General features: G+C 44.9%; 1 protein-coding gene across 8 annotated transcripts in view; it reads left to right on the top strand.

Annotated features, from left to right (window-relative positions):
* The window catches only part of LOC109881588 (plasma membrane calcium-transporting ATPase 2), a 247,987-nt gene that overhangs the window by 154,901 nt on the left and 76,262 nt on the right, over positions 1-16,824 (top strand). For all 8 annotated transcript variants that reach the window (XM_031828360.1, XM_031827317.1, XM_031830468.1 and 5 more), the window contains 2 exons: positions 9,239-9,403; positions 13,907-14,121. In XM_031828360.1, the coding sequence (XP_031684220.1) occupies positions 9,239-9,403; positions 13,907-14,121 (380 nt within the window). The remainder of the gene's footprint in view (positions 1-9,238; positions 9,404-13,906; positions 14,122-16,824) is intronic.

Raw genomic sequence — 16,824 nt, 5'->3', positions numbered from 1 at the left:
GAGAGAGAGAGAGAGACCTGCAGAGAGAGTGGAGAGCGATGAGAGAGCGCGAGAGAGAGAGAGCGTTACACGGCATCCTGTTACCTATAGATAGAACGGCATGCATTCCAATTGTGTTCCTTCCTCTTGTCACGGGCTGATTTAACTTCTTAGGGATCCGCCCCCTTTTTTTTCAATGTTCGCCTAAAAGGACATACCTAAATCTAACTGCATGTAGCTCAGGCCCTGAAGCAAGGATATGTACAGTGCCTTGCGAAAGTATTCGGCCCCCTTGAACTTTGCGACCCAAAAGACCCAAAGAGATTTGTCTTCCAACAAGACAATGATCCAAAACATAAAGCAAAATCTACAATGGAATGGTTCAAAAATAAACATATCCAGGTGTTAGAATGGCCAAGTCAAAGTCCAGACCTGAATCCAATCGAGAATCTGTGGAAAGAACTGAAAACTGCTGTTCACAAATGCTCTCCATCCAACCTCACTGAGCTCGAGCTGTTTTGCAAGGAGGAATGGGAAAAAATGTCAGTCTCTCGATGTGCAAAACTGATAGAGACATACCCCAAGCGACTTACAGCTGTAATAGCAGCAAAAGGTGGCGCTACAAAGTATTAACTTAAGGAGGCTGAATAATTTTGCACGCCCAATTTTTCAGTTTTTGTTTTGTAAAAAAGTTTGAAATATCCAATAAATGTCGTTCCACTTCATGATTGTGTCCCACTTGTTGTTGATTCTTCACAAAAAAATACAGTTTTATATCTTTATGTTTGAAGCCTGAAATGTGGCAAAAGGTCGCAAAGTTCAAGGGGGCCGAATACTTTCGCAAGGCACTGTATATTATTGATACCATTTGAAAGGAAACACTTTGAAGTTGATGGGAATGTGAAAGGAATGTAGGAGAATATAACACAATAGATCTGGTAGAAGATAATACAAAGAAAAAACATGCAGTTTCTTACAACAACAACGTTTTTTTTTTTTTCTACCACCATTTTGAAACGCAACAGAAAGGTCCCGTCACTCTGGTTGTAATTCCGATGGTGTCCACAAGATGGCAGCATGTGCAAAGTTTGAGACGGATAACTTGAAGTATAAGCAGTATGAACTAGATGACATTTAGTGTGAGGTCACCAAATCGTGAAGGAGACAGTTGCATTCACATGACATATTTCTGCAAGAATATCGTCAAATCTGTATACCTGGACTTTGATTCATCTTTTCCAGTATTAGTAGACATATAATAAGTTCAACATTTGCAAAACAACCAGTTTTCACAACTTCATGACTGAATATTCTTATAATTTTTGTCTAAAAGGAAAAGGCATGCGGTCGCACAAGGTTAGTAGCTACATTCTGAGTCAGATTCAGGGTTCCCCATAAAGCCCAGCTCATTGGCTATCTATCTAGCTTTATCTGACCCCGATTGGTGCTTAATTTACAAAGTTAGAGTCGTCCAAGTGAAGACCGCCCGCGTCATCGGCGTGCAATGAAGGCGTTGCTTTCTGACCAAATATGGTCATCCTATAGGATATGCTTTTTTCGTTTTTTTGGGGGGTCAGATTTTCTCAGGTTCCTTTCTTTGCAAATTGAATGAGTGGAAATACAAAATCGATCGTGCGTGCTATGTGGACCTTCTTAGGATATGAAAATGGATTTTATCTAATAAAACGACACTTCATGTTATCTCTGGGACCCTTTGGATGATAAATCAGAGCAAGATTTCAGAATGTAAGTACACATTTCACCTTCGGAGGTGAATTTATCAAAATATGGAGGTGAACCCTGTTACAGTTAACCCTGTTACAGTCAACCCTGTACCAGTCAACCCTGTTACAGGCAACCCTGTACCAGTCAACCCTGTTACAGGCAACCCTGTTACAGTCAACCCTGTTACAGGCAACCCTGTACCAGTCAACCCTGTTACAGTCAACCCTGTTACAGTCAACCCTGTACCAGTCAACCCTGTCACAGTCAACCCTGTTACAGTCAACCCTGTTACAGGCAACCCTGTTACAGCCAACCCTGTTACAGTCAACCCTGTTACAGCCAACCTTTTTACAGCCAACCCTGTTACAGCCAACCCTGTTACAGCCAACCCTGTTACAGTCAACCCTGTTACAGCCAACCTTTTTACAGCCAACCCTGTTACAGTCAACCCTGTTACAGCCAACCCTGTTACAGTCAACCCTGTTACAGGCAACCCTGTTACAGTCAACCGTGTTACAGTCAACCCTGTTACAGCCACCTTTTTACAGGCAACCCTGTTACAGTCAACCCTGTCACAGTCAACCCTGTTACAGCCAACCCTGTTACAGTCAACCCTGTTACAGCCAACCTTTTTACAGCCAACCCTGTTACAGCCAACCCTGTTACAGCCAACCCTGTTACAGTCAACCCTGTTACAGCCAACCTTTTTACAGCCAACCCTGTTACAGTCAACCCTGTTACAGCCAACCCTGTTACAGCCAACCCTGTTACAGTCAACCCTGTCACAGTCAACCCTGTTACAGTCAACCCTGTTACAGTCAACCCTGTTACAGTCAACCCTGTTACAGCCAACCCTGTTACAGCCAACCCTGTTACAGTCAACCCGATTACAGTCAACCCTGTTACAGCCAACCTTTTTACAGCCAACCCTGTTACAGTCAACCCTGTTACAGCCAACCCTGTTACAGCCAACCCTTTTCCGTTAATTAGAATTTACTGTCATATTATTTTTTTATTTAACCTCCTGAGATGGAAAAACATGTTGTTTTTAAAAAGAATTTGAACATGTTTTTTAAGACACCGTGTTAAAATGAGGAGAAATCAAACATGTTTTTTTACCAAGTTACACCGAATTGTTGGAACGAACCATAAATGACTGTAGGAAAGATGTGGATTGACTGTTGTGAGCTATATCTTTTAACCTCGCACAACAATGAGTATGTTTCTTAACCTAATCAGAACAGTCTTAGTCTCCCCCCCCCAACTTCTGGGCAACAACCCTCATTCTTAGATCATTTTTGAAATGTGCGTCTTCGCTTTAAAATGTGGAACTGCTACATGTTTTTCCTAAGAAGGATCGCTGCTTCAGACAGTTGTGGCGGGATGTTAGAAACAGTAGAAATATCCATGTGTTGAAGATGTACTGTAGAATATCCCACAGCTGTCACTGTTGGTTGGGCAAACCACTGGTGTGTAATAGGTTGGTTTTAAATCTGGTCTGTATCACCTGAATGGATGGACCAGCCTTAGTTGTGGTGTTTCCTGTGTAGCATTAGGCCACAGGACCAGTCTAAGGTGTGGTATTTCCTGTGTAGCATTAGGCCACAGGACCAGTCTAAGGTGTGGTATTTCCTGTATAGCATTAGGCCACAGAACCAGTCTAAGGTGTGGTATTTCCTGTATAGCATTTAGGCCACAGGACCAGTCTAAGGTGTGGTATTTCCTGTGTAGCATTAGGCCACAGGACCAGTCTAAGGTGTGGTATTTCCTGTATAGCATTAGGCCACAGGACCAGTCTAAGGTGTGGTATTTCCTGTATAGCATTAGGCCACAGGACCAGTCTAAGGTGTGGTATTTCCTGTATAGCATTAGGCCACAGGACCAGTCTAAGGTGTGGTATTTCCTGTATAGCATTAGGCCACAGGACCAGTCTAAGGTGTGGTATTTCCTGTGTAGCATTAGGCCACAGGACCAGTCTAAGGTGTGGTATTTCCTGTGTAGCATTAGGCCACAGGACCAGTCTAAGGTGTGGTATTTCCTGTATAGCATTATAATTATGGTCATTTTGAAGTTCAACAGAAGGTTGAAACAGTGCGAAACATGGTCGTGGTAGATGTTGTTTGAAAGCCTAACACAACGAAATGGAAAGCCCTTTCTAAGATGGTAATAAAAAAAAAAACACACATATGCATATTTAGAGCTGATGCATATTAATAGCCTTTTATTAGCCCAAGCCCCCAACCCCCCCCCCCCCCCTCCTCATAAAATATAATTACGATTATGCCTTTTTACAATACATTGTCTACTGCATATTGCACATATTAAACATAAAACTGATTTAAAATGTATTTGGTACATAATTGGTCGAGCCTATGTTCCAACACTAGTAATGACCTCTCAGTGTGGACTGTATTACGACCCAACACTAGTAATGACCTCTCAGTGTGGACTGTATTACGACCCAACACTAGTAATGACCTCTGAGTGTGGACTGTATTACGACCCAACACTAGTAATGACCTCTGAGTGTGGACTGTATTACGACCCAACACTAGTAATGACCTCTGAGTGTGGACTGTATTACGACCCAACACTAGTAATGACCTCTGAGTGTGGACTGTATTACGACCCAACACTAGTAATGACCTCTGAGTGTGGACTGTATTACGACCCAACACTAGTAATGACCTCTGAGTGTGGACTGTATTACGACCCAACACTAGTAATGACCTCTGAGTGTGGACTGTATTACGACCCAACACTAGTAATGACCTCTGAGTGTGGACTGTATTACGACCCAACACTAGTAATGACCTCTGAGTGTGGACTGTATTACGACCCAACACTAGTAATGACCTCTGAGTGTGGACTGTATTACGACCCAACACTAGTAATGACCTCTGAGTGTGGACTGTATTACGACCCAACACTAGTAATGACCTCTGAGTGTGGACTGTATTACGACCCAACACTAGTAATGACCTCTGAGTGTGGACTGTATTACGACCCAACACTAGTAATGACCTCTGAGTGTGGACTGTATTACGACCCAACACTAGTAATGACCTCTGAGTGTGGACTGTATTACGACCCAACACTAGTAATGACCTCTGAGTGTGGACTGTATTACGACCCAACACTAGTAATGACCTCTGAGTGTGGACTGTATTACGACCCAACACTAGTAATGACCTCTGAGTGTGGACTGTATTACGATCCAACACTAGTAATGACCTCTCAGTGTGGACTGTATTACGACCCAACACTAGTAATGACCTCTGAGTGTGGTCTGTATTACGACCCAACACTAGTAATGACCTCTGAGTGTGGACTGTATTACGACCCAACACTAGTAATGACCTCTGAGTGTGGACTGTATTACGATCCAACACTAGTAATGACCTCTGAGTGTGGACTGTATTACGACCCAACACTAGTAATGACCTCTCAGTGTGGACTGTATTACGACCCATACTGGATGGACTGGTTACCTTCTGCTACGCTACAAACCTTCTATCCATGAGTCTGGGAGAGAACCTATAGATCTAGAGGATGCTGTCGGTTCATTGATTGGCAGCTTACAGTTAGCTTAAACATAGTGGATTTGTATTTTGATAGTTCTTTTCATAATGGATTGGGTGACAACTTCAGCAGAAGGTCTCATGCGTTTCCATCTCTCCCTCTTGTGTTCATTTTATCGAGCAGCGCAGACGAGATGTGTCGTTGCTGAAAACATTTTAATAACGAGGTCCCCGAACAGATTTCACTTACTTTTCCAAATTAGGCACTGCGTATCTGCAGTGTTGGAGAGCCCATGACATACAGAGTACTGGGTAGCTACAGGAACAGGGTAGGAGAGCCCATGGCATACAGAGTACTGGGTAGCTGCAGAAACAGGGTAGGAGAGCCCATGACATACAGAGTACTGGGTATCTGCAGGAACAGGGTATGAGAGCCCATGACATACAGAGTACTGGGTATCTGCAGGAACAGGGTAGGAGAGCCCATGACATACAGAGTACTGGGTAGCTGCAGAAACAGGGTAGGAGAGCCCATGACATACAGAGTACTGGATATCTGCAGGAACAGGGTAGGAGAGCCCATGACATACAGTGTACTGGGTAGCTGCAGGAACAGGGTAGGAGAGCCCATGACATACAGTGTACTGGGTAGCTACAGGAACAGGGTAGGAGAGCCCATGGCATACAGAGTACTGGGTAGCTGTAGGAACAGGGTTGGAGAGCCCATGACATACAGAGTACTGGGTAGTTGCAGGAACAGGGTAGGAGCTGCCCATGGCATACAGAGTACTGGGTAGCAGGAACAGGGTAGGAGAGCCCATGACATACAGAGTACTGGGTATCTGCAGTGTTGGAGAGCCCACGGCATACAGAGTACTGGGTAGCAGGAACAGGGTAGGAGAGCCCATGGCATTCAGAGTACTGGGTAGCAGGAACAGGGTTGGAGAGCCCATGGCATTCAGAGTACTGGGTAGCTACAGGAACAGGGTAGGAGAGCCCATGGCATTCAGAGTACTGGGTAGCAGGAACAGGGTAGGAGAGCCCATGGCATTCAGAGTACTGGGTAGCAGGAACAGGGTAGGAGAGCCCATGGCATACAGAGTACTGGGTAGCAGGAACAGGGTAGGAGAGCCCATGGCATACAGAGTACTGGGTAGCAGGAACAGGGTAGGAGAGCCCATGGCATACAGAGTACTGGGTAGCTACAGGAACAGGGTAGGAGAGCCCATGGCATACAGAGTACTGGGTAGCAGGAACAGGGTAGGAGAGCCCATGGCATACAGAGTACTGGGTAGCAGGAACAGGGTAGGAGACCCATGGCATACAGAGTACTGGGTAGCAGGAACAGGGTAGGAGAGCCCATGGCATACAGAGTACTGGGTAGCTACAGGAACAGGGTAGGAGAGCCCATGGCATACAGAATACTGGGTAGCAGGAACAGGGTAGGAGAGCCCATGGTATACAGAGTTTGTGTGGAATATCACCTGTCATGCAGCGTCTGATGGGTGAAAATATGATCACTTGATGAGAGAACAGCTGTGTAGCCTGAGGAACAGAGAGAAAGATTGATTTAGTTACTTTCGAAAATCTATAGCTTATAGTCACATCATGCTAGTACCTATAGTAACATCAATAGCCTATAGTCACATGCATAATCTATCATATAGAACTACATCTATCATATAGGACTATTCTCTCATATAGGACTAAATCTATCATATAGGACTATTCTCTCATATAGGACTATTCTCTCATATAGGACTAATCTATCATATAGGACTATTCTCTCATATAGGACTATTCTCTCATATAGGACTATTCTATCATATAGGACTATTCTATCATATAGGACTATTCTCTCATATAGGACTATTCTATCATATAGGACTAATCTATCATATAGGACTAATCTATCATATAGGACTATTCTATCATATAGGACTAAATATATCATATATGACTAAATATATAATATAGGACTAAATATATCATACAGGACTAAATCTATCATATAGGACTAAATATATCATACAGGACTAAATCTATCATATAGGACTAAATATATCGTATAGGACTAAATCTAGGACAGACAATTTTGACATGTTGTATAAAGGCTTGTTGGAAAACTGACTTGATGGAAAGGTGGCATCCTATGACGTTGCCAAGTTTAAAATCACTGAGCTCTTCAGTAAGGCCATTCTACTGCCAATGTTTGTCTATGGAGATTGCATTGCTGTGTGTTTTTTGGCCATGTAGTGTATGTATATACATATATATGTGTATACATATATACTCATCTTACTATTGAGAGTTGGAATTGTAGAATACACAAGGTGTGAGTTCAACATTGGGTTCTGCGTCAGCAGTTTCTCTATTGTTATGTCAGTCACTGACAGTCACTCGATTAGCCATGTCAGCCATGATAGCCATGTTAGCCATGTTAGCCATGTCAGCCATGATAGCCATGTTAGCCATGTTAGCCATGTTAGCCATGTCAGCCATGTCAGCCATGATAGCCATGTTAGCCATGTCATCCATGATAGCCATGTCAGCCATGTCAGCCATGATAGCCATGTTAACCATGTCAGCCATGTTAGCCATGTTAACCATGTCAGCCATGTTAGCCATGTTAACCATGTCAGCCATGTTAGCCATGTCAGCCATGATAGCCATGTTAGCCATGTTAGCCATGTTAGCCATGTCAGCCATGTTATCCATGTCAGCCATGTCAGCCATGTCAGCCATATCAGCCATGTTAGCCATGTCAGCCATGTCAGCCATGTCAGCCATGTCAGCCATGATAGCCATGTTAGCCATGTTAGCCATGTCAGCCATGTCAGCCATGTTATCCATGTCAGCCATGTTAGCCATGTCAGCCATGTCAGCCATGTCAGCCATATTAGCCATGTCAGCCATGTTAGCCATGTCAGCCATGTCAGCCATGTCAGCCATATTAGCCATGTCAGCCATGTTAGCCATGTCAGCCATGTCAGCCATGTTAGCCATGTTAGCCATGTTACCATGTTAGCCATGTTAGCCATGTCAGCCATGTTAGCCATGTTAGCCATGTTACCATGTCAGCCATGTCAGCCATGTTAGCCATGTTAGCCATGTTAGCCATGTCACCATGTTAGCCATGTTAGCTATGTCAGCCATGTTAGCCATGTCAGCCATGTCAGCCATGTTAGCCATGTTAGCCATGTCAGCCATGTTAGCCATGTTAGCCATATTAGCCATGTCAGCCATGTTAGCCATGTCACCATGTCAGCCATGTCACCATGTCACCATGTCAGCCATGTTAGCCATGGCCTTGACCTCCAGGGGGCCTTGACCTCCAGGGACCTTGACCTTCAGGTGGCCCTGACCTCCAGGGGGCCTTGGCCTCCAGGGGGCCTTGACCTCCAGGTGGCCCTGACCTCCAGGGGGCCCCCATTGATTTTGTTAGTCAGTCTTATTCAGATATCATATTAACATGGCATAAGTCATGGCAACATCTGTAGAATTGCAGGAAATGAAATAAATTAAATGTGTTATAAATTTGAAACATTTCCTTTCCGCCCCTTATCTCTACTCCGCCCCTTATCTCTACTCCGCCCCTTATCTCTACCCCGCCCCTTATCTCTACTCCGCCCCTTATCTCTACCCCGCCCCTTATCTCTACCCCGCCCCTTATCTCTACCCCGCCCCTTATCTCTACCCCGCCCCTTATCTCTACTCCGCCCCTTATCTCTACTCCACCCCTTATCTCTACTCCGCCCCTTATCTCTACCCCGCCCCTTATCTCTACCCCGCCCCTTATCTCTACCCCGCCCCTTATCTCTACCCCGCCCCTTATCTCTACTCCGCCCCTTATCTCTACCCCGCCCCTTATCTCTACCCCTTATCTCTACCCCGCCCCTTATCTCAAAAAAAAATCGAAAAAAGAAAAGAAAATTAGCTTCGGCCTCGAAAAGGCTAGGCTAGGCCCTGATCCCATAATAACCACTGTCTTTGTGTTCCTCTGGTTGTTTCAGTCAAGAAGCAGGACGGAGCGGCCGCCATGGAGATGCAGCCTCTGAAGAGCGCCGAGGGAGGAGAGATGGAGGAGAAGGAGAAGAAGAAGGCAAACATCTCCAAGAAGGAGAAGTCTGTCCTCCAGGGGAAACTGACCAAGCTGGCTGTTCAGATTGGCAAAGCAGGTATGGCAGATAAATCAATATGATATACTCCATAATCAATAGGCTTTGAAACATTGATCAGACCACTCAATATATGATCAATTATTTATCTCAATGTGGCAGTAGATCATATCACAATGATATTCTGAGATGAAATAAGGAGATCATATCACTGGCAGAATTAAATGTAGGAGTCATTGTTCTGAAATTAAATGTTTATTTTTTTATTTAACCTTTATTTAACAAGGCAAGTCAGTTAAGAACAAATTCTGACGGCCTAGGAGGCAGAACAACAGATTTTTTACCTTGTCAGCTCGGGAACCTTTCGGTTACAAGTCCAACGCTCTAACCACTAGGCTACCTGCCTCTAACCACTAGGCTACCTGCCTCTAACCACTAGGCTACCTGCCTCTAACCACTAGGCTACATGCCGCCCCTCATCAAATAAACATTAGATATCATGTTTTAAAAAAGCCATGCATCTTTAATCTGATTTACAAGTAAAGAAAAGTAAAAGAGAAGTAATGTACAGTAAGGACAGCCGCTGACATCTTGTCCTTGTCATTCTCCAGGTCTGGTAATGTCAGCCATCACAGCACTGTACTAGAGTAGAGTGGAGTAGAGTAGAGTAGAGTAGAGTAGAGTGGAGTAGAGCACATCAAAGTAGAGTAGAGTGGGGTAGAGTAGAGTGGAGTAGAGTAGAGTAGAGCAGAGCAGAGCAGAGCAGAGTAGCGTAGAGTAGAGTAGAGTGGAGTGGAGTGGAGTGGAGTAGAGCACATCAAAGTAGAGTAGAGTAGAGCACATCAAAGCAGAGCAGAGCACAGTAGAGTAGAGTAGAGTAGAGTGGAGTGGAGTGGAGTAGAGCACATCAGAGTAGAGTAGAGTAGAGTAGAGTAGAGTAGAGTAGAGTAGCATAGAGTAGAGTAGAGTAGAGTGGAGTGGAGTAGAGTACATCAAAGTAGAGTAGAGTGAAGTAGAGTAGAGTAGAGTAGAGTAGCATAGAGTAGAGTAGAGTGGAGTGGAGTAGAGTAGAGCACATCAAAGTAGAGTAGAGTAGAGTAGAGTGGAGTAGAGTAGAGCACATCAGAGTAGAGTAGAGTGGGGTAGAGTAGAGTAGAGTAGAGTAGAGTAGAGTAGAGTAGAGTAGAGTAGAGTAGAGTAGAGTAGAGTGGAGTGGAGTAGAGTAGAGCACATCAAAGTAGAGTAGAGTAGCATAGAGTAGAGTAGAGTAGAGTGGAGTAGAGTAGAGCACATCAGAGTAGAGTGGGGTAGAGTAGAGTAGAGTAGCATAGAGTAGAGTAGAGTGGAGTGGAGTAGAGTAGAGCACATCAAAGTAGAGTAGAGTTGAGTGGAGTAGAGTAGAGCACATCAAAGTAGAGTAGAATAGAGTAGAGCACATCAAAGCAGAGCACAGTAGAGTAGAGCACATCAAAGCAGAGCACAGTAGAGTAGAGTAGTATACAGTACAGTAGAGTAGAGTAGAGTAGAGTACAGAAGAGTAGAGTAAAGGACGGGATATTAGAGTAGAACACAGCGGGGTAGAGCAGATTACATCAAAGTAGAGTATCGTACGGTAGAGTAGCGTAAAGTACAGTAGAGCACAGTAGAGTAGAGTAGAGTAGAGCACAGTAGAGTAGAGTATAGTAGAGTAGAGCACAGTAGAGTATAGGAGAGTAGAGCACAGTAGAGCACAGTAGAGTAGAGCACAGTAGAGTATAGTAGAGTAGAGCACAGTAGAGCACAGTAGAGTAGAGCACAGTAGAGTAGAGTAGAGCACAGTAAAGCACAGTAGAGTAGAGTAGAGCACAGTAGAGTAGTCAACTTACACACAGCGCTGACACACACACTTATCCCACCAGACATGCCACCAGGGCTCTTTTCACAGCCCCTGTTCCAGAAGAAATTCAAGGAAACAGTATTATACAGAACCATGAGTGCCTGGACCTCCCATCTCATATAGGGCCTGGACCTCCCTTCCATCTCGTATAGGGCCTGGACCTCCCTTCCATCTCATATAGGGCCTGGTCCTCCCTTCCATCTCATATAGGGCCTGGACCTCCCTTCCATCTCATATAGGGCCTGGACCTCCCTTCCATCTCATATAGGGCCTGGACCTCCCTTCCATCTGATATAGGGCCTGGACCTCCCTTCCATCTGATATAGGGCCTGGACCTCCCTTCCATCTGATATAGGGCCTGGACCTCCCTTCCATCTCGTATAGTGCCTGGACCTCCCTTCCATCTCATATAGGGCCTGGACCTCCCTTCCATATGATATAGGGCCTGGACCTCCCTTCCATCTCATATAGGGCCTGGACCTCCCTTCCATCTGATATAGGGCCTGGACCTCCCTTCCATCTGATATAGGGCCTGGACCTCCCTTCCATCTGATATAGGGCCTGGACCTCCCTCCCATCTCATATAGGGCCTGGACCTCCCTTCCATCTCATATATGGCCTGGACCTCCCTTCCATCTGATATAGGGCCTGGACCTCCCTTCCATCTGATATAGGGCCTGGACCTCCCTTCCATCTCGTATAGTGCCTGGACCTCCCTTCCATCTCATATAGGGCCTGGACCTCCCTTCCATCTGATATAGGGCCTGGACCTCCCTTCCATCTCATATAGGGCCTGGACCTCCCTTCCATCTGATATAGGGCCTGGACCTCCCTTCCATCTGATATAGGGCCTGGACCTCCCTTCCATCTGATATAGGGCCTGGACCTCCCTTCCATCTGATATAGGGCCTGGACCTCCCTCCCATCTCATATAGGGCCTGGACCTCCCTTCCATCTCATATAGGGCCTGGACCTCCCTCCCATCTGATATAGGGCCTGGACCTCCCTTCCATCTGATATAGGGCCTGGACCTCCCTTCCATCTCGTATAGTGCCTGGACCTCCCTTCCATCTCGTATAGTGCCTGGACCTCCATTCCATCTCGTATAGGGCCTGGACCTCCCTTCCATCTCATATAGGGCCTGGACCTCCCTTCCATCTCGTATAGTGCCTGGACCTCCCTTCCATCTCGTATAGTGCCTGGACCTCCCTTCCATCTCGTATAGGGCCTGGACCTCCCTTCCATCTCATATAGGGCCTGGACCTCCCTTCCATCTGATATAGGGCCTGGACCTCCCTTCCATCTCATATAGGGCCTGGACCTCCTTTCCATCTGATATAGGGCCTGGACCTCCCTTCCATCTCGTATAGTGCCTGGACCTCCCTTCCATCTGATATAGGGCCTGGACCTCCCTTCCATCTCGTATAGTGCCTGGACCTCCCTTCCATCTGATATAGGGCCTGGACCTCCCTTCCATCTCGTATAGTGCCTGGACCTCCCTTCCATCTGATATAGGGCCTGGACCTCCCTTCCATCTCGTATAGTGCCTGGACCTCCCTTCCATCTGATATAGGGCCTGGACCTCCCTTCCATCTCGTATAGTGCCTGGACCTCCCTTCCATCTGATATAGGGCCTGGACCTCCCTTCCATCTCGTATAGGGCCTGGACCTCCCTTCCATCTGATATAGGGCCTGGACCTCCCTTCCATCTCGTATAGTGCCTGGACCTCCCTTCCATCTCGTATAGTGCCTGGACCTCCCTTCCATCTCGTATAGTGCCTGGACCTCCCTTCCATCTGATATAGGGCCTGGACCTCCCTTCCATCTCGTATAGTGCCTGGACCTCCCTTCCATCTGATATAGGGCCTGGACCTCCCTTCCATCTCGTATAGTGCCTGGACCTCCCTTCCATCTCATATATGGCCTGGACCTCCCTTCCATCTGATATAGGGCCTGGACCTCCCTTCCATCTCGTATAGTGCCTGGACCTCCCTTCCATCTGATATAGGGCCTGGACCTCCCTTCCATCTCGTATAGTGCCTGGACCTCCCTTCCATCTGATATAGGGCCTGGACCTCCCTTCCATCTCGTATAGTGCCTGGACCTCCCTTCCATCTGATATAGGGCCTGGACCTCCCTTCCATCTCGTATAGTGCAAGTGAACAGGTTTCAAACATGGTTTTAAAAAAACAAATAAAACAACGCCTCACGGCACAGCGCCTCTCCCCCATGTGACCTACTGGTTATGTGTATGTACTGACACGTGTAACTGATAGATGCACACACATACACCCATTACATGTTACTGTTTTTAATAGATTGTAAATTGTAAAGTATTTAGTCTCTAATGTATTTTGGTTATGTGTCAGACCCCCAGTAAAACTAGCTGCCGTCATTGTCGTTGGCTAATGGGGATCCTAATGAATCTAATCAAAATACAATATCAGAATACAATAGAGTAGAATACAGTAGAATAGAATAAAGTAGAGTAGAGTACTGTAGAATAGAATAAAGTAGAGTAGAATACAGTAGAATAGAGTACTGTAGTTTAAAGTAGAATAGAGCACAGTACAGTACAGTAGAATATAATAAAGTAGAATATAATATAGTAGAGTAGAACAGAATAGAATGTAACTAAGAAGAGTAGAGTAGAATGGAGTAGATTAACTTTCTCCTTGTCCATCCAGGTCTGGTGATGTCAGCCATCACAGTGATCATCCTGGTGCTGTACTTTGCTGTGGACAACTTTGTCCTGCAGAAGAGGCCGTGGCTGACGGAGTGTACCCCCATCTACGTCCAGTACTTTGTCAAGTTCTTCATCATCGGTGTCACCGTGCTGGTGGTGGCTGTACCCGAGGGGCTGCCCCTGGCCGTCACCATCTCCCTGGCCTACTCTGTCAAGGTGACACATTTTCTGCCTTTTGTTTTATATTTTATCTCTGACCAATTGAGTTTGAGTTTGAGTTTATTTTTATTTTTACAGGGACAGTGCACATTAATCAACATTTCAGTAAAAGTGCCGGTTTTAGCCAACCGGCTAATTTTCAACCGCAGTCCCTGGGCAGGTTATTAAAAACAATTACAATATAGACAATAGCAACATAGAACAAGCAAGACATAGCATACAGACATAGCAACATATGACAAGCAAGACATAGCATACAGACAGAGCAACATAGGACAAGCAAGACGTAGCATACAGACAGAGCAACATAGGACAAGCAAGACGTAGCATACAGACAGAGCAGCATAAAACAAAAAGCAGCAAGACAAAATTCATAAAAGCAACAAAGTGTTTCCACACCTCACAAGCTACAGACAACAGACAACATGGAGAGTGGCAACACACAGCTAGGGACCATGTTCACAAATCTGATTGACCTTTAGCCATGTCTTCAAGCATTTTGTGAAAGTGTGATATGTGGTGCAGTTATGTGTGTCTGATGGCAGTGTATTCCAGACATGGGAAGCTCTCACAGAGAATGCAGATTTACTAAAGGTGCTTTTCCTTAGGGGAACTATACAGTCACCTCTCATGGCAGACCTTGTGGATCTGCTGCCATATGTCTGGGTTTTCTGTTTAACAAAAATATTGAGTGGAGGGGGAGCCAGGCCATTGAGGATCTTGAATACAAGACATGCGTCGGTGTATTGCACAAGATTTTCCCAACTCAAGAGCTCATGCTTTCTAAGGATGTGACAGTGATGATGGCTATTGGGCTTCCTATCAAGCACTTTGAGAGCCTGTTTGTAGACAGACTGAATAGGTTTTAATGTTGTACAGCAAGCTTGTGCCCAACTAGTCAAGCAGTATGTTAAGTGGGGGAGTATCATAGATTTGAAGTACAGTTTTGCTACCTCTGTAGTCAAACAATTTCGTATAAATCGGAAATTAGCTAGGTTGAATTTGGTTATTTGAATTACCTTTTTCACATGCTTTTTAAAAGAGAGGTTGGAATCAAGTATGATGCCAAGGTACTTAGAAGTGTCAAAGGATTGGAATCGTGAGAATGATGAAAAGGATCCCAGTAAACCCGGGAACATTCCCAGAACATTAGATTCCAATGAAGTTCTAGTAAGTTTTTTTTTAAATCTAACGTTAGGATGATAACATCCCAAAGGAATGTTTTTGATAGAAATCATTGTAATTCATCAAAAATGTTTTAGATTAATAAATATCCTTGGAATGTTCTCCTGACAGTCACTATAATGTTGTGCACAACATCTGTACCAGCCATCACAGAACAATACCCAAACGTTAATATGTTTATATTAAACATGTGCCCGATGTTCCAAGAACATTCCTGTAATGATTTGAATCTGTTAATCTGTGTTTAAAGGTTCCCAGAATGTTTTCATTAGGTTGTGGGAACGTTGTGGATACATCATAAAATATATGTTCCCAAAATTCCAAAATTGTCCAGTCTACAGTGTTTCTTTTAGTGTGCAACAAAATATTCACCTGATGTTACAAGAATGTTCTCAGAACACATTTTGTCTGTTCATTTTGTCTGTTCTTTAGTTTCCCAGAATGCTTCATTAAGTTGTGGGAACATTGTGGGGACATGACAAGAGATATGTTCTCAAACTGAAACTGTCCACTTGTGCTGACATTCAGATAATGTTTTGTACCAGGGTGCACAAAACAATCCTTTGATGTTGCAAGAATGTTGACCAAACATCATTTTTTCCCATTTTTCCCATTAGATTGTGGTAACATTGTGGGGACATGACAAGAGATCAAATCAAATTAAATGTATTTTTATAGCCCTTCGTACATCAGCTGATATCTCAAAGTGCTGTACAGAAACCCAGCCTAAAACCCTAAACAGCAAGCAATGCAGGTGTAGAAGCACAGTGGCTAGGAAAAACTCCCTAGAAAGGCCAATACCTAAGAAGAAACCTAGAGAGGAACCAGGCTATGTGGGGTGGCCAGTCCTCTTCTGGCTCTGCCGGGTGGAGATTATATACTTAGAAGAGGAACCAGGCTATGAGGGGTGGCTAGTCGTCTTCTGGCTGTGCCGGGTGGAGAGGAACCAGGCTATGAGGGGTGGCCAATCCTCTTCTGGCTGTGCCGGGTGGAGAGGAACCAGGCTATGAGGGGTGGCCAGTCGTCTTCTGGCTGTGCCGGGTGGAGAGGAACCAGGCTATGTGGGGTGGCCAGTCCTCTTCTGGCTGTGCCGGGTGGAGATTATAACAGAACATGAGTTAGGATAGGTTCCCAAAATACAAAATATGCTCAGATGTGTTGACATTCATATATGTACATTGTAGAATAATAGTGAAGACTTCACAACAATGAATAACACATATGGAATCATGTAGTAACCAGAAAAGTGTAAAACTAATCAAAACATATTTTATATAGCCACTCTTTGTATTGATGACAGCTTTGCACAATATTTGCATTCTCTCAACCAGCTTCAGGGATATACTGGGTTTTTCACCAACACTTCTGGGCCCATATTTACAAGGTATCCGAGACTATGAGTGCTGATCTAGGACCACTTTTTCTGTTCAGATCATGAAAAATAAGACAGGGGGGGGGATCATGTCAAGCGTCTCAAAGTAGGAAATACGCAGTTTTAGAACCCTGCTAACAGTC

Source organism: Oncorhynchus kisutch, linkage group LG1, assembly GCF_002021735.2.
Source record: "Oncorhynchus kisutch isolate 150728-3 linkage group LG1, Okis_V2, whole genome shotgun sequence".
Lineage (NCBI taxonomy): Eukaryota > Metazoa > Chordata > Actinopteri > Salmoniformes > Salmonidae > Oncorhynchus > Oncorhynchus kisutch.
Note: the sequence above shows the minus strand (reverse complement) of the source record. Positions and strands in the feature narration are given on the sequence as shown.